The following is a 20937-nucleotide window of genomic DNA, read 5'->3' as shown; positions in this document are numbered from 1 at the left end:
GTCTCTCTCTCTCTCTCTCTCTCTCTCTCTCTCTCTCTCTCTCTCTCTCTCTCTCTCTCCCTCTCTCCCCTCTCCCTCTGTGCCAGTTACTCGTTTTCCACTTGACACGAACAAGAGATACCTGGAAAGAGGGACTCTTAGTTAAGAAACTGCCTCCATGAGATTGGCCTGTGGGCACATCTGTGGGACATTTTTTGATTAATGATTGATTGATGTGGGAGGTTCCAGCCCTAATGTGGGCAGTCCCACCCTTGCCAGGTGGTTCAGGTTGTTAAAGAAAGCAATATGAGCAAGTCTTGGAGAGCAAGCTAGTAAGCAGTTTCCCCTGCTTGAATGACTGCCGTGACTTCTCTTAATGATGAACCTGAGATTAAGTCTTGTAAGCCAAATAAATCTCATGTACTAGTCAGGGTTCTCTATAGGAAAAGAACTGAACCAAGAATAGTCATCACATCTCCCCAGTTGCTTTTAGTCATGGTGTTTATCACAGCAATAGAAAGCAAACTAGGAGCCAGGCAGTGGTGGTGAACACCTTTAATCCCAGCACTCGGGAGGCAGAGGCAGGCAGATCTCTATGAGTTCGAGGCCAGCCTGGTCTACAGAGCTAGTTCCAGGACAGGCTCCAAAGCCACAGAGAAACCTTGTCTCGAATAAACCACAAAAAAAAGGAAAGCAAACTAGGACATCCCCTATCTTCCCTCCCCTCACCTCTCTTCCCTTCTCTCTTTCTCAACAAGCTTGAGGGGGTGGGGCACTCGTACGATTTAAGCAAACATCACTTATCAATGGAAATGATACATGGGTCCTCTAAGGATCAATTATCACTAACTTACTAATCTACTAAATTTTAATCTATTAAACTTATTACCATTGAGCAACTTCATGTACTATACGAGAGTACATCTGTAATTAAAAAAAGGATTTTTAGATTCTAAATTGGAGGGTGTTAATCATGTTTGTCCATTGGAAGCATTTCCTTCAAAAGAAAGTGTAAGCAGAAGCATTTCTTTAAACAATCACAAAAATGCTGAGCATGCAGGAAAAGTGAGATGGGTGTGGATGGGGGCAACAAGCACCAAGGATGGTTCCATGTAGATCATAATTTAGGCAACACACAGGACTGGAAGTGTGGCTCAGTGGTAGAACACTTGAGTAAAGCAAAAGTACCTGAGGAGTGAGAATTCTGCCACTGTCTGGGAAACATTGACAATCATAATAGCAAACCTAACACACAGCTAAATTTACTATGATAGAGTAGCAGTTTCCTATATCCAGCCAGAAACTACTAAACTGCTAAATCCAATGTGTGTGTGTGTGTGTGTGTGTGTGTGTGTGTGTGTGTCCCTCCCAGGGCACTCCAGGATTGCACACAGTAACCAAGTTACTTAGTCTTCCCCTGTTTTATGTTTTGAAACCTAAATTGCATTACTCTTACATTTGTAAGGACTGAATCCAGTCTCATTCTCTGCATCACCCTATGCCTTATGTTTTAGGTTTGGGCACCATTACTAAGAAAAAGAATTAGGGTCTAGAAAGATTATGGTTCAGTAGTTAGGAGCACTGGCAGCTCTTCCAGAGGACCCCGGGCTGCTACTCAGAACCCATGTGGCAGCTCAAAACTATCTGTAGGTCCAGTTCCAGGAGATCTGATGCCTTCTTCTGCAGGCACCTCATGTATGTGGTACACAGACATCCATATAGAAAAAAACACCCAAACACACAAAAGTAGTAAGTAGAAAATGATAAAGGGATAAGTGTGCTGGCATGAACTTTTAATCCCAGAAACTGAGAAGCAGAAGCAGATTATTCTCTATGAGCTTAAGGCCAGCCTCATTTACGAAGCAAGTTCCAGGCCAGCCAACACTACATAATGAGACTCCGCCTCTAGGTAGGTAGGTAGCTAGCTAGCTAGCTAGCTAGATCTAGATCACACCCTTCTAAGACACATGCATTCTCCCATTATGGGTATCTAAAGACTTAGTTTAAAAGTTAAAAGTACAAGAGTGGTTAAATTGATTTTTTTAATATGTATTTATTTATTATCTATACAATATTCTGTCTGTGTGTATGGCCAGAAGAGGGCACCAGACCCCATTACAGATGGTTGTGAGCCACCATGTGGTTGCTGGGAATTGAACTCAGGACCCTTGGAAGAGCAGGCAATGCTCTTAACCTCTGAGCCATCTCTCCAGCCCCCAAGTAAGATTGATCTTAATGACATACTTAAAACTGTTAAAAAGTCCTTAATTAATCTGAGTGTCTACTTGTTTAGTAACTAGATGCCCAACATATGATTATTAAAACACTTTCAATTGCGTATGTACATTTGTATATGTGTATATATAAATATGGATAACAAGTTATTTATATAAGTCTCAAATGAACTCTGTTGACCAGTTCATACATTTATCTGTCCTTAAATAAATGATAGCTTGCTTACCAGACAGGAAGGCAATGTCTTGCATTAATAAATGATTGATGTCCTTTAACTGGAGGAGGAGCCCAGTTTCTATGACAAACAAGAGATCAAACAACACCACTGTTAAAATGTAGCTAGAAGCATACAGAAATCCTCATTGTGCCCAAAAGAACACTGAGGCCCTTAGAGATGTGTGTGTACAGACGGATCAGCAGTTGTCTCCTCTTTCCTCGCTCAGCTACAGGGAAAGAGAGCCCTGCCCTTTATGCCATCACAGAGTATATAGAACCAACGGCCCACTTTTCAGGATCTAAGCCTAGAACAAAAACTACTCTCACTCATCAGCAAACTAAGAACAAGGTAAAAAACAGCCCGGCTTCTTTAAAGAGGAGCCATGCACACACTGCAGCAGACCGCCTTCCATATGGTGAGGTTTCATTCCATAGAACTTTGTAATTACAACACATACTTGGGGTTCTTATATAAATCATTTGGAAGGGGGCTGGAGAGATGGCTCAGTGGTTAAGAGCACTGGCTGCTCTTCCAAAGGCCCTGAGTTCAATTCCCAGCAACCACATGGTGGCTCACAACCATCTGTAATGAGATCTGGCACCCTCCTCTGGCTTGCAGGCATACATGGAGGCAGAATGTTGTATACATAATAAAAAAAATCTTCAAAAAAAATAAAAATCAGTTGGATCCTTAAAATATCCCAAGGTAGGTATTATTAACCCTAATTTAGGAAGATTAATAGTACAGTATTCCTGAATAAGAAAGACCTGGATTCAAATCCCATTTACTGCACGTAGTAGCTATATAAAACTTAAACAGGCAGGTCATTGAGGTGCAGTTTCCTCCACTGTAACCTGGGCATCATAATACCTACCTAACAAGGGGTAGTGAACTGTAACTTGAAACAGCTCACATAACAGTAGGCTCATAATTAACAGTGGCATTTTTTCATTCCATTTTCCCTGCATTATTTCATATAGTCATTTTAGTTGCCCTAGATCTTAAATGCTAGCTCACAATGTCCAAATCTACCAAACCCTACAGGGATCAAAACTAAAAGTCCATTATCTGCCTACAGTCCATGAACAAGGATAACTTTTTAAAAGAAAATAGGTCATTGAACTAGGGTATTGTGGACTGCTGATTTAATGCCTGTGGTTTCACATCTCTTACTGAAGCCATATTTTCCACTTGCTTTCTGATATAAAGGACCTTCAAAGTGCTCACACTTGGTGGTGTCAGGCTGATGATACAGCCTTCTTAGTGCTCCTGAAATCATTGCATATAGATGTACTTTATCAAGAACAAGACTCCTCAAAAGAATTGACAAAGCTGCAGAACATCCTATCTTACAGAATGACCTACCCAATTGGAAACATAGAGCAATTAATTGGTATATTTATTTTCATAAAATACAACTCATTAAAAACATCTGATTGAGGGTCCACAAAATGGCCCCATAGCTAGCCTGACAACCTGAGTTTGGTCCCTGGGACCCATACGGTAGCAGGAGAGAAGCTGCTCCTGTAAGTTGCAAGTTGTCTTCTGACCTCTACACATGCATTGTGCAAAGTAAATACATAAATACGTGCTAACCTTTCTTTAAAAATATCATTTTTCAGAACATAAAAAATTAATTCTTAAAATTGTCTTGTAATAATATATTATGTATATACATATAGATTTATATAGCTTTAGATTCCTGGTATATTCCAAGCCAAAGCATACACATTAGCATATGAAATAATTCTTTCAACACTGTGGTGGCCCCAATAAAATAATGTTTATAACAGTCACACATTGACATCTTTAGACATGGAGATATGGTAGAACTATATCTTCTGGAATAGCCTAGATTTTCCTCTGTCCTCACATGCTTCTGAAGTAGTAATGGTGTGAATAAAAGAACACTAGAAGTGTGGTGGCACATGCCAATAATCCCTGCACTGGGAGATATAGGCAGGTGACTAGTCTCTGAGTTCAAATCCAACCTGGTCTACACAGTGACTTCTAGGCCAGCCAATGCTACATAAGGAGACTGACCTTCTCTCACAACAAACAAACAGCATTAGAACATAGAAGCATCCCTACAAAAGAAACCCAGATTTCTCTTCTGATTTGAATAGCAAGAATATTTATTAAAATAAATTGATGAATTTCATCTCAGATGGCAAACTGGAAATAATACACATGCTGCCTGATTATTCCTGTACCATTCAGAATCTTGAAGAACTATAAAATTTATTTCTCCACAATTTAGATATGCACATTAAAAATTGGCCTTGGCCATAAAACAAAAGGCTACAGGCTGATAATAGGAAGACCATGGTTTCATTTTATCTCTGCCACTGAGATGCTCTGTAGCCTTGAGCAAGTGACTCATGTATCCTTCCGTTCATGTCCTCCATTTTAGGGCCATATAGCAGATACTTTCCAATGTACCCCATATTCTAGGAGAGCCAACACTGTCGAAAATCACATACACAATGAAAATACACTCTTATTTTTGAGACCTAAAATGCCATCCTATAAAATAGCATTTTCATACTAATGAAAAGGGATAGGTTGAGGGTTAAAAGAGATGCTACCACTTTAAAAAATAGTCTAGATTAGCAATCGACTAAAGGGAGTAGAACTAACAATGCAAAGGTAAGAGAAGACAGATGGCTGACCCTGAGCATCCACAGTGGACAAGGTAAGACTGTTGCTCAAAACAAGGAAGTGGAGAACACTAGATTCTTTAGATTCTAAAATCTAAAAGAGAAAGTCATGATGCTGAGGTGCACCCTGTTTGGACCTGAGGTTCTTACATTTCTTTGCAGATTTCCTTCCATGATACAAAAGTGAAAAAGATACATAATGCCTCTCTCACAGACCCCTTAAACTCCTTCATTTCAAAGCATAGGAAATATTGGATACATGGTTCAGTTGATAGCATGCTTGCCTAGTACGCATGAAGCCCTGAGACCCATGCCCAGCAACACATACACTAGGCGTCTTGACACCCATTTGTAATCCCGTTCAGCACTCACTCAGGAGGAGGAAGGAGTATAGGAAAATGCAAGTCATCCTTGACTCCATCATGTTTGAGGCCACTCTGTTTCAAAACAAACAAACAAACAAACAAAAAACAAAAACAAAAGAAAACAATTTTAAAAAAAAAATCTTGATCACAGTGCTGGACGAAATTCATATTACATCTTCCATGCTGAGCAAAAACACCTTTGACATGAAGCTGGTCAAGTGCTTCATTACAGACAAACAAAAACCATGCAGTCTTCTTACATGAACCATATTGCAAAACCTAAAAGGGCTGCTTGTGCTCTGGCAGATGACTCAAATTTGTTCCCAGCTCCCAACTGCCTGCAACTCCAGCTCCAAGGGATCCAAAGCCTCTGAATCCATGTGGGTACTGCACTCGTCCGCACATACTCACACAGCGATACATATAATTACATACAAATAATTAAAAATAATAAATCTCTCTAAAAAACCTTGTTTGTGTGTAAACAATCAGACACAAACTGAAAATCAAAGTTGAGGAAATCTCTTGCAGTTCAGTAACATATTTCTTGTGTCAAGCTCTTAGGCTTTTTTTTAATGTACATAAATATTTTTTGCCTGCATGTTTGTACATGCACCCTGTGCATGTAGTGCCTGAAGATGCCAAAGAGGACATCAGATCCCCTATAGCTAGAGTTCTAGATGGTTATGAACCACCATATGCATACTAGGAACTGAACCCAGTCCTCTGCAAGAGCAGAATTAACCACTGAGCCATACCTTCAACCCCTGCTATCTTGATCATAAAGTTGTACACAACCACTAATTTTTTTTATCTCAAATGAGCGAATGAGGTTAGAATTCAAAGATTCAAAGATTTTTTTAAGTGCTATGAAGTACAGAAATGAATCTATTTGGAATGACATACAAGAGGAAGGGACATCCATCTAGTCAGATGCTCTTGTTTTCATTGTGTAACATGCAGAAATTCAGAGCACCTACCAGCTTTTTACACGGTAGGTGATGAAAGCCCATAAAGATGTCTTTTATATTCGTTCTAATCTAGGATGGTGTCTTCTGTAGCCCAGGCTGACCTTGAATGTCTTATCTTCCTGCTTCTACCTCCCAAATGTTAGAAGGACAGGTTTGTGCCACCATATTGGGCTTTCTTTGTTCTTTTCATTGTTATTGCTTGGGACAAGTTTTCTCTGTGTATCCCTGGCTGTCCTGGAACACGCTCTGTAGACTATGTTAGCATTGAGAGACCTGCCTGCCTCTGCCTCCTGAGAGCTGGCTGTGCCACCACACCTGACTACTATGGGCCAAATGCCATCCAAAAGCATGTTGGATAAATGTTCTAGAAAAAAGTAAAGAATCGAATAAATTTATGAAACTTTGCCTTTTTTTGCCTGTAGATTGCTTTGACAAACTTTGAAGATTAAATGCATTGCCATATTTCATAACAAACACACATAACTCTTAGGTTACAAGCCATATGTACAATGTTCTCCATAGTTATATGATCAAGAATTCCTTTGGTTGTTTGGTTGAATGGTTGGGTGTTCCTCTCCAAAGAAAAATTATTGTGCAGAGGTACTTAGTTCAAAATGTCAAAGCAATCTACAGGTAAAAAGGCAAGGTAGAAGACCATTCCCATAGTCTCCTTATTTGCAGTTTTCAAAGACCAAGCAGCTCTATGGTGAGTTGCTACAGAGGAGACTCAATGCTCTTGTGGGTCTTATTTCAATGATAGGAGTACAGATTACCATTCCAGAAATTTCAGTTCTACTGAGCTAAGAGGTTCCATAAAGAAAATAATCATTGAAATAAGTAATTGGTATGTACAAGCTTTCTCATTTTATAGGACATGTTTTTATTTTAGATCGCAAAATGTAATAGCAATAATTTCCAGCCCTGGGGCTTTGTTTTATGCTGATACTCTTTTGTACTCTGTCTAGGATTCTCGTTCATATATGATAGACGAAAACTGGTTCTGAACCCTCTGCACATACATGCCACTGAGCCCACACTAAAGAGTAATGACAAACGAACTTCTGGAAAGAGCACATGCTCCCATCAGATCACCAGGGACTAGAATTACAGATGTTTATGAGCTGCCATGTGAGGGCTGGGAATTGAACCAGGGCTTCTGGCAGAGAAGTCAGTGCTCTTAACTGCTGAGCCATCTCTCCAGAACCCAAAGTCTTTTTTTTTATATTTATTTATTTATTATGTATACAATATTCTGTCTGTATGCCTGCAGGCCAGAAGAGGGCACCAAACCCCATTACGGATGGTTGTGAGCCACCATGTGGTTGCTGGGAATTAAACTCAGGACCTTTGGAAGAGTAGGCAATGCTCTTAACCTCTGAGCCATCTCTTCCAGCCCCCAAAGTCTTATTTTAAGATAAAAAAAAAAAAACAGGCTCAAGGAAACAAGCAGGCATGTGCGTATTCATTTAAGATTAAATAACCACCTGGTACCAGTCACTGCCTCAACCTGAAGCAGAATCTTGCATAGATTCAAATAAGGTTTCAGAGCATCACTTATCTGGTCTGCAACCCTTCAGACAGGCCATGTGACACCTGTACTTAAAAAAACTCACCCAAATAGCTCTCATGCAGTTATTAACTACATACAACTTGATGCTCCAGTTCTTCCCAAAGCACAACAAGAATATTCACAATCTTTTGAAAGAAAATTCGTTATGTTTACAGTCTGAAATTCTTTTATTTAACATTTATTTTGTATGTATTTGTGTGCCTGAGTGTATGTATATGCACCACATGCATACAGGAGCCAACAGAGGCTCCTAGGCCTGGAGTTAAAAATGGTTTTGAGGCCTGTGGTGTGGGTGCTGAGAACCAAACCCAGGACATCTGCAAGAGCAGCCAGGGCTCTTAACCACTGAGCCATCTGTCTAGCCCCTACAGACTGAAGCTAACAGCAATGCTTTTTAGCCATCATCTTTTTGACAGTTCCCTATGGCTGTGACAAAAATTACACTTTGTGAGTCTCAGGTCCTGCTACAAGATGAATGGGATTCCGTGAGTGTAATTTTCTTTTTCAGTCTGAACAACAGATATGCCATACCATCTGTAAATAGAAATGACTTAGCACATGCAAATGATCGATGTGCTCCCTTGAAAATGTTATGATTGAAAAGATCGAACAAATAAAAGGGTAATTCTGAAACCATCAAAAAACAGATCACTATTAGACTAGCAGAACAATATAGTATATTGTTCTTCAATAAAGGTACAGTATGAAAAACTCATATAACTCTATCAAGATTCATGCTAAATCCCTCTTTTGCTAACATGTTTTGGAGCCTCTTTGCCAATCCACTGCAACTCAGCAAACATCTAGTGAATTCCTATTTGGATTCTCTCTGCATGCAAACACATATCTCCTTACTTTACAATTAAAAAAAAAATAACAGAAAAGCTGTATGTTCTTATAATCACAGCAAAGGAAGGCTAAGGTCAGAGGATCCCAAGTTCCAGGTCAGCCTTAGCTACACTGAGAGACCCGGCCTTTAAAAATAAAATAGGCCTTGAATGGTGGTCATACCGTTAGCTCCGGCACTCAAGAGACAGTGGCAGGCCTGTGTCTATATGAATTAAAGGCCATATTGGTCTACATATTGCATTTCAAGCCAGCCAGAACTAAATAAGGAAACTCTCTCTTTAAAAAAGTAAGAAAGAAAAAGGAGAGGGGGAGGGAAGAAGGAAGATTATGCTTAATGAAAGAGGCAAAACTTACAAAAGCCATATAGTCTACGTTTCCATTGATAAGAAATCTTCAAGCTAGCTATATTTAGTGGCAAAAAGTAGACCAGAGGTTGATTAGGAATTGATGGAATTGGAAGACTGATAACTAAAGAGTAACTGATGCTTTCTAGAAGTGATAAAATAATTGTAAAATTGATTACAGTGATAGGTTACAGAATTTGATCAACATGGGAAATGCACTGACTTTAAGTGGGTAAGTTGTATGGTAAATTACATCTCAGTAAATCTATTATGAAAAATACAAAGAAAAGTTAGTACTCGTAAGAATTTAATTCTTTTTAACAACGGATGAATTTTGTGCACCACTCCTTTCAAAGAAACTGTCATAAGAATAGGTTTTAATTGAGGAAATGGCATCAAAAACACAAGAAGAAATTAGAGTTCATGGATGATTAAATTAAGAAATAAAAAGCTGGACAATGGACACACCTTTAATCCCAGCACTCAGGAGGCAGAGGAAGGGCCAGGCAGATCCCTGAATTCATGGCTAAACTGCTCTACAGAGAAAGATCTAGGAAAGCCAGGGCTATAGAAAGAAACCCTGTCTCAAAAACAAAAAGCAAAAACAAACAAACAAAAAATGTAAACATATGAATGGGGGGAGTAGGGAGGTGGGGGTGAATCTGGGCGGACTTAAGAAAGGAGTTGGGGACAAATATGGTCAAAATGCCTTGAAAGAAATTTTCAAAAAGCTAATAAAAATATTTAGTTTTAAAAAGCAACCTTTGGTGGCACACACCTTTAATCCCAGCACTCTCAGGAGGCAGAGACAGGTGGATCTCTGAGTTGGAGGCCAGCCTGGTCTACAAACCATGTTCCAGGGCAGCCAGAGGTATACAGAGAAACCCTGTCTCGAAAAACCAAAGAAAGAAAGAAAGAAAGAAAGAAAGAAAGAAAGAAAGAAAGAAAGAAAGAAAGAAAGAAAGAAAACAAAAGCAACCTTTGGAAATATATGTAAAGGAAAAGTAATATATGTAAATACATTTTGAAAATATATGAAACACATGCAAATATATTTTTAATAATGTCATAGGAGCAGCATTACCACAGAATTATGTATGTGTCTTGTACTCTTGGGTGAAACACATGACATTAAATTCGGAGGGTTTGCTTGTTTGTTCTTGCATATTCTAGAGAAGCACGGTCCCACTGAGCTGTATGTCTAGACAAAATTTGGAATTTTTCAAACAAAGAAGTATTTCTTCTCACATAAGCCATACCACATATTACTTATGAATATACACTCTAGGATTGCCTGGGTTCCAATTCCAGCTCTTTCTTGCTAGTGAGGTGACCTTCCGCAAGCTGCTTAATCTCACTCTGGGAAATGAAGTTCAGGGGTAGAGAATTTATTTGCCTTGCAAGCCTGAGCTCCAGGGTTCCACCCTCATTAGTCCTGCTAAGAATTTTGAAAGGGGGTTGGGTGAGCTATGAGACTGTGAGGTGTGAAAACCATGAAAGAGCTCACCTCATTGGTCATGGGAAGAACAAATCTGCCTGCTGCAAACCGCAAGGTGGGAAAAAAAATCAAATCCTTTCTAATGCATACCTGAGTTGGTAGGGAACCCTAAGAAAATCCTTGGAGGCTAAAACTGCAGTGGGCAAGTGCACTGTGGGATCAGCCAATCAAGCACAGCCCTTACCAATCTGTCAATTCCCAGGCCACTAGGAGCTTGTGAGGCTACTTGTGTTTACAGTGCTGAAGCACAAACCCAGGTGAAGCTCTGTACCACTGAGCTCCACCTCCATTCCGTAAGCGTGGCTTTAATGGACACACACAAGAGAACCAGTGGAATTCTTGAGAAAGGTGAACAATGGAAGGAACGAGTGAGAGGATGACAGTGTTCTATATTTCAACACCATTTTGTTGTTACTTAATGTATCTATCAGCTACTCTGATAATTCATGGGTTCAAATCTGAAAAGCAGCTCCCCTTAATGTCAGGCTACAGAAGCCAATTAGGCATCAACCCAAATCGGGGGCACTCTTTCTCTAGAAGCAGGACGCAGTTCCGGCCCAGAGTGGTGAATGTTACAATTATACCGATTGATGGGTGCGGTGAGCACGGAGTAAAAGGGTGTCCAGAACTGCACTGATGAGACGCGCGTGCGCAGAAGAGATGAGAAGCAAACAGGTTTTCCAGCCTAGTCCTTGAGGACTACCTCCCAGAGAGAGCCTTCCAGCAGCTCAGGATTTAAAGGATTTGAAGGTGGTCCAAACAGCTTTCTCTCTGTCCCGGGTTAGAAACATTTGCATGCTCTGCAAGTGAAAAGTAGTCTTTGCACGCACTGATATTCACATGTATATGCGTGTGCATATAGTGCAATGACATGCAAATATGAAGCATTGTGATTCAAATGAAAGGCCTTTAGAACCTAGGAAAGGATAAAACCTGCCTGCACCGCCTCCAGATCTTTTATACTCCTTCAGTTCTAAAGCGCTTTGGCAACTCGACCAAATCTTGAAAATTTATAGATAAAAATCTTTGATAAATGCAAAATCTATGTTAAAGAAGCATTTTTCTGAAATGTGTTTGTATTGTCTTCCAAATGACTGTCAGGAGAAAGCTGTTTTATTGAAAAGAATTCGCTTCCTTGGATAATTCTGAAAACTCTCCTTAAAAACAAACAAGTTAGACATGATGGCTCCAACTCCAGCACTATGGAAGGCTGAGGTGGGAGGATTTCTCTAAGACCAAGGCTAGTCTGCACTATAAAGTGATTTCCAAGTCAGCCTGGGCTGGAGTAAGACCCTGCCGGAAAAAACAAAAACAAAAACAAAAAAAAACCCCAAAAAAAGCAAAGCAAAACAAAACCACAAAAAGAAAGAAAGAAAGAAAGAAAGAAAGAAAGAAAGAAAGAAAGAAAGAAAGAAAGAAAGAAAGAAAGGAAGGAAGAAAGAAAGAAAGAAAGAAAGGAAGAAAACTAAAGAAACAAAACCGAGAAAACTATATTGAGCACACAATTTTATTTTACTTATTTATTTTTGATTGTTTGTTTTTAAGACAGGGTCTCTCTACATAGCCCTGGCTGTCATAGAACTCACTATTGTTGACCAGGCTGGTCTCGAACTCAGAGATCCACATACTTTTGCCTCTTTAGCATGAGCCACCACACCTGGCCAGCACGCAATTCTAAATATGAGACTATTCTTAGCAACATAAACTGAGAATGAAAAGAAAATCCTTTTGGAATCAGCAAGATGATCCAGCAGGTCAACACTGACTTGCAAGCTGGAAAACCTGACCTGAGTTTCTTCCCTGGAAAACAACAGAAAGGCAGAAGGAGCAATCTAAGAATGCCATAAAGCTGTCCTCTGATCTCCATCAGTATGCGCCCCACATCCACACATGACACACAAGTATAGTGTCTTAAAGAGAAAATTTTCTTTATTTTTAATTACTTTATGCATATGAATATTTTGCCTGCATGTATGTCTGTGAACCACGTGCATGCTATGCCTAAGGTCTCTGGAAACCAGAAAAGGTTATTAGATCCCCTAGAAATGAAGTTACTAGATCCCCTAGAAATGAAGTTATAACCCTCTGTGAGCAGTCACATGGGTGCTGGGAATTAAACCTGGTTCCTCTGGAAGAGCAAGTGCTCTCTCTCTCGCTCTCTCTCTGTCTCTCTCTCTCTCTGTCTCTCTCTCTCTCTCTCTCTCTCTGTCTGTCTCTCTCTCTCTCTCTCTGTTTTTTGAGACAGGGTTTGTCTGTGTTGCTCTGACTGTCGTGGAACTAGTTCTGTAGACCAGGCTGGCCTCAAACTCACAGGGATTTATTTGCCTGTCTCTGCCTCCCAAGTACTGGAATTAAAGACATGTGCCACGACTAACCTGGCTATGGAATTCCTTTCCTTATCTATCTGAATCATCATGTTCAAGCAGGGGTAGACTCACAGTGTAAACGAGTCTACCCTTGCTTGAACATGATCTTAAAGATGCAATGATAATCACAAACATGATGGTCACAGCCATGAAATAAATGTCCTAAATGTATTAAGAATTTGCATTCACCTTTTTTAAACTTTTTCTTATAACATCTGACCTTTGAGGGCAGCTATTTAAAGCACAGGCTATAAAAGTATACAAGATGGCCCACTAAAGTCAAAACCCACAATATCCATACAGATATATAATCAAATGCCAGCTCTCTTACTCCGTGGCTATTCATCACGTCTGGGTTTAGGAAATCTAATTTTGAAATGCACAGCCTCTGCAATAGTAAATCCAATTAAAATGGTTTACTTTGGTTTATAATGCGTGCAGGATAACACACAATATCTGTTAGTGGTCCTTCCAAGGTTACAACAAAGGAAGCAGAACTGACCCTCTTTTGTAAACTAACAGTGCAAAATGATAGATCAAATGATGGAACATGCAAATGCAAATTCAAGAACGTTCCAGCATATATGCATACTCCTTCTAAGTGCCATCAAGAAAACTAAGAATACCTCACCACACTGGTTCATTTTTAATGGAGGAAAAATTTTTAAATAACTCTAAGATTTTCCTTGTCAACACACTGGATACTCAATAGCTAAGGTGTCAGCTAATTAACCAACAGGCACAAGACTGCAAATACTCTAAGGAGCAGAAAACTTGCAGTTCCCGTGAATGTTAGCACAGGACTTGATGCTGACCTGGCAGAAATATATTTTGAAATGACAGGCAGCTCAACGTCTAGCAGTATCTCCAACCACAAAGATATTCAAAATTCGTATTCTAGTAGCACGTGAACGTATTCTTTCACCCAGAAGCTTTATAAAAAGTCAGCAACAACTTATTAAAAATAAACTTGGAGCCAGGAAGAGGCACAAAGCTGGGGTCCTAGAGTTCAGGGAGGCTGTTAAGAACATTATGAGTTTGAGGGCAGCTACTTCTTAAGCCCCTTCCTCAAAACTGAGGAATATAATATATGACGTACCATGTTACAAACAGCAGAACTTAGTGGTAGACCACAAGTTTGGCATGCCCTGGGCTCTGATTCCACTCCACAGCATGTAAAAAATAAAAGATATTGATGTTCATAAAGAAAATTACAGAAAAAATATTCACTGCTTGGACCACAAAACAAGTTTCAGGTCAGCCTAGGATATAGTGTGAGACTTTATCCCAAATAGGTAAGCAAACAAATTCACTAAATTGACCTATAGATTCTAAGCAATTACTAACATATCCTAGATTTTTTTATATACAAATTGATAAGCTAATGATAAAAAATAAAGTTCTAAAGATTGGCAAAGGACCTAGAAGAGCCAAAATAATCTTTTTATTGCTTTTATTTTTATTTGAGTAGAGCTGGAGAGATGGGTCAGCAGTTAAGAGTATTTCCTGTACATGGGCCAAGCCTGGTGGCACCTTCAATCCTAGCAGAGGCAGAGGCAGGCAAATCTCAATGAGCTCCAGAGCAGTCTGATGGAGACTAGCTGAATCCATGGGCTCTTGGTTCAAGAGTTCAGAGAGACCCTGTCTCAAAAAACAAGATGGAGGGCTGGAGAGATGGCTCAGTGGTTAAGAGTGTTGCCTGCTCTTCCAAAGGTCCTGAGTTCAATTCCCAGCAACCACATGGTGGCTCACAGCCATCTGTAAAGAGGTCTGGCGCCCTCTTCTGGTCTTCGGGCATGCACACAGAATATTGTATACATAATAAATAAATAAATATTTAAAAAAAAAAAAAAACAAGATGGAGAACTACTGAGAAAGATAGCCAGAGTCAACATCTGGCCTCCATCTGCATACACATTTGCATCCATACAAACACACAAAGCTCATATGTATTAATAAAGGAAGACTTCCCAGACTAATTATTTATTTATAGTTTTCAGATAGTTGTGTGGATTTGGGTTACAATGTTCCTTAGCTTACAGCACATCAAAATGAACAGTGGAGGATGGAGCCAGGAGCCAGAGTCAGTAGAAAGAACTGACAGTAGCAAGCAATGACAGCTAACAGAGAAGGGATATATGGAAAGATTAGACAAAGCAGACATTATAAATTAAAAGGCAGAAAGATCTGTAGCCATTTGCCATAGAGACAAAGAGCCTCCACTGGAACCCCTGAGCACTGTATACATCATATTAAAGTAACTGATGCTGTTCTAAGGACAGTCTTGAGTCATCAGGAAAGGATGCAATTATTTTCAGGTTCAGGAGTCTGGAAGGGAAGCAATCTTTTTGAAAACCTTTCCGTCCGAAATGGCTAGAATGCTGAGAAGAAAAATAAACCAGTCACTAAAAGTGCTGGTGCTCAATTTCCCAGAGAATGCTTGGGTTCCCAGGGAAGTTTGCCATGGGAAATAGTCAATATAATATGGTCTAGGGCTGGGGAAGTAGTTCCATTGATAAAGTGTTTGCCTAACATGCATGAAACCCTGGGTTAGATCCATAGAAAAACATTTTTAAAAATCTGGAATGGGGGCTTATACATGCAATACCAGCACTGGGGAGGTAGAGGTAGGAGGATCATGAATTTAGGATCATCCTCAACTATACAGAGCTTTCCAGGGTAGCCTGGGCTACATGAGACTTTGTTTCAAAAGGAAAGTTTAGCCTCATGAAAGATCCATTATCTTTGGAATACATTTTACAACACTGTGCAATGTTCAGCAAATAAGTGTTGCCATTGATACTCTATTTGAGCTAAAACTTGATGCCAAGTTGCATTTGAAACCAAATTTATACATGAATAGGTTTTTTGTAGTACCTTAACTTCTCAATTGGGTGAGGTTCTCTTAGATGAATAAAGTTTACATTCTTCATGGAGTGTAGAATATTTTTTCCCTATTTATCATTAGGTAAGATACAAGGTCAACAGAAAATGATATAGCAAACACATGGCTGTTTATTATTCAGGCTGTGCTATCAAGAGAGTCCAAAGGGAAATAGACTTAAGAACTTCAGCTAAGAGGAAAGAAAAAACAAGGTTTACTTCTCACTACTTCTTCCCAGCTCTGACCTTCTTGGTCAGCTAAACCTGAATGTTCCACAAAAATCACATACTCAATACTGAATCCTAGGGTTGGGAATGCTATCTCAATGGTGGAGCATGTGTTTAGCATGTGTGAGACTGTTGGCTCCACTCTGAACACTAAAATAAAATAAAATAAACTGAACCCAAATTTGTTCTTCCTCTTCCATTCCCAGTGTTTTGTTTGTTTAGTTGGTTTTTGTTTATTTGAGACAGGACCTCACTATGTAGCCCCACCTGGCCTCAAACTCAGAGAGAGCACCTGCTTCTCTTTTCCCAGTACTGGGATTAAAGGTATGCACCACCATACCTGGCTTCCATTCCCAGACTTCTTTTCCCTTGGCTTCTCAAGACAGGGTTTTTCTGTGTAAACATGGCTGTCCTGGAACTCTGTAGACCAGACTGGCCTCAGAGGTTTACCTGCCTCTGATTCCCTAGTGCTGGGATTAAAGGCATGTGCCACCATGGTCTACCTACTCTAATCATTTTTAAAATCACATACAATTCTGTAAACTATGTTCTTCCTTTCTGCTTTGTCTTTGCCCACATTATTTCCTATGTCTGGAATACCTTCTCTGCCTCTAGCACATCCATTCCAATCCCTTGTTCACCTGGGAAATTTTTAATTCCTCATGTTTTGTGCACCCCTAGCCACTTGAGACCTTCCGTCTCCAGAAGCAAAAGTCTATCAGTCATTTCTGGGCTGCCTCAGAAGAAAATCTGTGTACATGCATATAACTATATAGTAAGTGATCTTTCAAAGGGTTCTTTGTGTCAAGAAAAAGCTTCTTAAGCACATTTGTAGATATTTTACTATTCTAAGTATATGAAATACAGCTGGGTTTGGTGGCATATACCTTTAATCCCAACAGAGGCAGGAGGATCTCTGTGAGTTCCAGGCCAGTCTGGTCTACAAAGCGAGTTCCAGGATAGGCTCCAAAGCTACACAGATAAATCCTGTCTCGGAAAAAATAAAATAAAAACAGTTTTAAATAAAAAGTATATGAAACCTTTTTTGCATTTGAAATTATAAAGTAGGCACAGTGGCACACACTTCTAATCCCAACACTTGGGGAGTGAAATCAGTGGGGTCCAGAAGTCGAGATCAAGCGAGACTGTCAAAAAGAGAAAAGTGGGGGCTGGAGAGATGGCTCAGAGGTTAAGGACACTGACTATTCTTTCATAGGCCCTGAGTTCAATTCCCAGCAACCACATGGTGGCTCACAATCATCTAAAATGAGATCTGGTGCCCTCTTCTGGCATGCAGGCATACATAGAGGCAGAACACTGTATTGTATATGTAATAAAATCTTTAAAAAAGAGAGAGAGAGAGAGAGAGAGAGAGAGAGAGAGAGAGAGAGAGAGAGAAAAGTGGCTGTTGAGATGGCTCAGCAAGCATGCTGGCAAGCCTAGCTATCCTAGCAGACACATGGTGGAAGGAAAGATCCTTTCAAAATGTCCTTTGACCTTCACATATGTGCTAGGGCACATGCTTCCACACACATACACACAGAAAAGACAAAATAAGTAAGAGTAATTTTGAAAAGTTCGAAATAAAGTTACAGAAGAAGCCATACATGGCGTTATAAGCCTGTAGCCCCATTTACTCCAGGGGTTGAGGCAGGAGACCATTTAAGCCAGGCATTCAAAAACACCCCGGGGAATTAAAAAAAAATGCCCATCTGAAAAACACTAACAAAAATATATCCTATAGTGTGTGCCCCAGCCACAGGAATACTTATCTTCACAGGCAGATTAACTGCTGCAAATACTGAAAGACAAATGTGAGTCCCTCCATCCCTTACTGCACCCCTGCTCCCATCCCTACTAAAGCACAGCACAGTGACCAGTATCATTTAAATGCTAGGATGTGCTGCCGAGTCATAGTGACTGGGAAATGGCAGTCCAAGGATCAGGAAAATGACCCTAGAATGAAGAGAAACACCTAGCAATGGAAATGTCCACTTGAATAGCATTCTTGTGATTCAGCGAGAATTGCAGCTTTGAAGTAAAGCATTTGCCTAGCATCCATCCACAGGTCTTGGGGTTCAACCCTAGAACCTCTTTCTGTCACATGCAAAAGCGGTGTGTGCCTGTGAGAAAGAGAGAGAGATAGAGAGAGACAAAGAGACAGATAGAGACACAGAGAGAGACAGAGATAGAGACCCACACAGAGAGGGAGAGAGAGAGGGAGAGAGGGGGGGGGAGGAAGGGAGAAGGAGGGAGGGGGGAGGGAGGGAGAGAGGGAGAAAGGGAGGGAGGGGGAGGGAGGGGAGGGAGAGAGAGAGAGAGAGAGAGAGAGAGAGAGAGAGAGAGAGAGAGGTGGTGGGTACGTGCACGCCTGTGGGTAGTGATCCCAGTACAGGATTATTTTGAAGCCATCCTGAGCTACATAGTGAGACTGTTTCATTTTAAAGTGATTTTTCCTATGAAGTTGGTTTTTAGCTTTCACTGCACACTGCACGTGCACACAAAGTTTCCACTGGTTTCTTTTGTAGCCTCCCAAATCCATTTAAACTGCCCTTAAACCCTGAAGGAGTTTGTGCCCCATCGCCACACTTCCCTTAATGATTTATTATTACATACAGAAAATAACATTGACCACTTCCAAACAAAATACTCAAGACCAAAGGGTTCTTTGTTACAAAGAAGCTTTAGACAGAGCCCTGAGTTTCCTGAGGTTTAACCGAAGACGTTGGTGTGAGCAATTCGTGGACAGCTTCGAACAAGAAGTGGAATGTGGAATACAGGCTGTGGCTACCTGACTTGAGGAAAAAAAAAAAAAAACTACACCAAGTCAAGTTTTTAATTCCCAACTTACCCTTACAAGAAACATCATAGGGTAAGCACCACCGAGGCACAGAAGACATGGCCAGCAGCTGCGGCACCTGGCAGATATTCCTGGACTCCCAATGGTCCTATCGGAACTTTAAGTCTTGGAGCCTCCGCATGCTCCATAACACATCAAGCCCACAGCCAAGGAACTCTTACTTATTCAACATGTGTACATCAAGCTCTGCTTTGCAGCACTCTCAAGCCTTTACCAAAATAGAGTGGCAGCAATAAGGGATTTGTTAGCTTTGGTTTTGTCCCTCCAAGGCAAGTAAGAAAGAGCTTCTGCCTTTGTGGTAAGAGCCCCAGAGAGGCAGGAAGCTCGTGGGACCAAGCTGGAAAGATGTGGTGGTCCTGGCGGATAAGCGCAAATCCTTGGCAGCAGTTTGCCTGCAAACTCCTCCTCCAACTTCAGGCCCGCGGCTTTCAGAATCCGAGCGCCTTTTTGACTTGGCCCTAGCACGTGTTAATGAAACAAACAACAACCACCCACATGCGTAAATAAACCTAGCTTTTTTAACTACGGGGAGTGTTACAGGGAAGTGCATCCTCAGGAAGGCTTGGCTCTGGGGTGCGGGGATGCAGAGTGGGACAAGCCCTTGTGTTCCAACTCCACCTGGAGGCACCTAGGGTGGAAAGTGGGTAGGAGACGTGGGATGGTCTCACCTTGCCTGGCGGGCTTCTGGAGATCCACCCCTGGGGCTTGAGCGGAGTTGAAAGCCACACACACCCTCAGCGAGGCAGCTGGCCTGAGGAACTGAGGACCACAGCACGGGTGGCTGCAAGCTAGGAGGACCACAGCAGTGGGCAGTGGGAGGGGGGTTATAGAGTGAAGCGGGGGAGGGAAAGAGGGGAAAGGAGAGAGAGAGAGAGAGAGAGAGAGAGAGAGAGAGAGAGAGAGAGAGAGAGAGAGAGAGAGAGAGAGAGAGAGAGAGAGAGAGAGAGAGAGAGNGAGAGAGAGAGAGAGAGAGAGAGAGAGAGAGAGAGAGAGAGAGAGAGAGAGAGAGAGAGAGAGAGAGAGAGAGAGAGAGAGAGAGAGAGACCTGGATAACGTGGGGAAGACAAAGTGCACCCGCCCTCCCCAACAGGCTGGGGAGGGAGCCGAGAAGAAGGGAGAGAGCTCGGCGTTCTTGGCCGCCTCTGGGTGGGAGTGCATCGGGAAATAAAACTCACCTGCAAGAAAGACTGCCTGCAGCAAGCAGAGGTAGTTCTTCCCGTACTTCTCTGCAATCTTAACACGATGCAGGGCCATGGCCATGTCCACCTGCACGGGGACTGCCTGCGTGAACCGCAGGGAACTGCAGTCGCCCTGGTTCAGCCGGAGATTCCCCGTACTGAGCTCAGGAGGGACAGCCCCGTGCAATTGCCTGAACCCTAGCCCACGCGAGGCCCGAGCTGGAACAAGAGGGGGCCCTGCTGGAGGGAGCCCTGCTTCCGCCATCCTCCAGCCGGACTCGCCGGTCTGGGACCCCAACCTCAACTCGCAGCTGCCGGACTCCGGCCGGCGAGTAGCCCGCCTGTGTGCCGCCCGCCGGAAGGGTCGCAGCCTGAGCAGATCTGAGGCTCAGAAGACTGGAGCCCCCTAGCTGGGACCAACAAGCCCCAGGACAGAGAGCGCTCAGCGTCCAGAGCCCAGAAACTCGCTGAGCCTTCGGAACTCTGGCAGCAGAGTGCTTCTGGCCTCAGCCACTGAGGGTTGAGAACAACTCCGCTCCCCGTGGGTGTGTACCCACATCCCCGCCTAGTTTCCAGCGGGATGAACAGGGGCGGGACGTCAGGAACCAGAGGGGACAACCCCCGTAGAGACGCCCACGGAGGAATTGGGAAGGCTGGCGCACGTGGTGGGAGGGGATGGCCTGACCTTGCACTCTGGGCAGTGGGAGCTGGAACTGGAGGCTCCTTGTGTCCTG

The 20937-nt window shown here is 41.8% G+C and overlaps 1 protein-coding gene across 1 annotated transcript in view; it reads right to left on the bottom strand.

Annotated features, from left to right (window-relative positions):
- Mcf2 (MCF.2 cell line derived transforming sequence) overlaps positions 1–20693 on the bottom strand; it is a 101674-nt gene extending 80981 nt beyond the window's left edge. Inside the window, exons 1-2 of the mRNA XM_050159643.1 lie at positions 20201–20693; positions 2441–2509 (exon numbers count right to left, since the gene is read on the bottom strand). Of these exons, the coding sequence (XP_050015600.1) occupies positions 2441–2509; positions 20201–20468 (337 nt within the window). The 5' untranslated portion in view covers positions 20469–20693. The remainder of the gene's footprint in view (positions 1–2440; positions 2510–20200) is intronic.
- Positions 20694–20937: the final 244 nt, after the last annotated feature.

This window comes from Alexandromys fortis, unplaced genomic scaffold, assembly GCF_014885135.2.
Source record: "Alexandromys fortis isolate MF-2015 unplaced genomic scaffold, M_Fortis_MF-2015_v1.1 scaffold_95, whole genome shotgun sequence".
NCBI lineage: Eukaryota > Metazoa > Chordata > Mammalia > Rodentia > Cricetidae > Alexandromys > Alexandromys fortis.
Note: the sequence above shows the minus strand (reverse complement) of the source record. Positions and strands in the feature narration are given on the sequence as shown.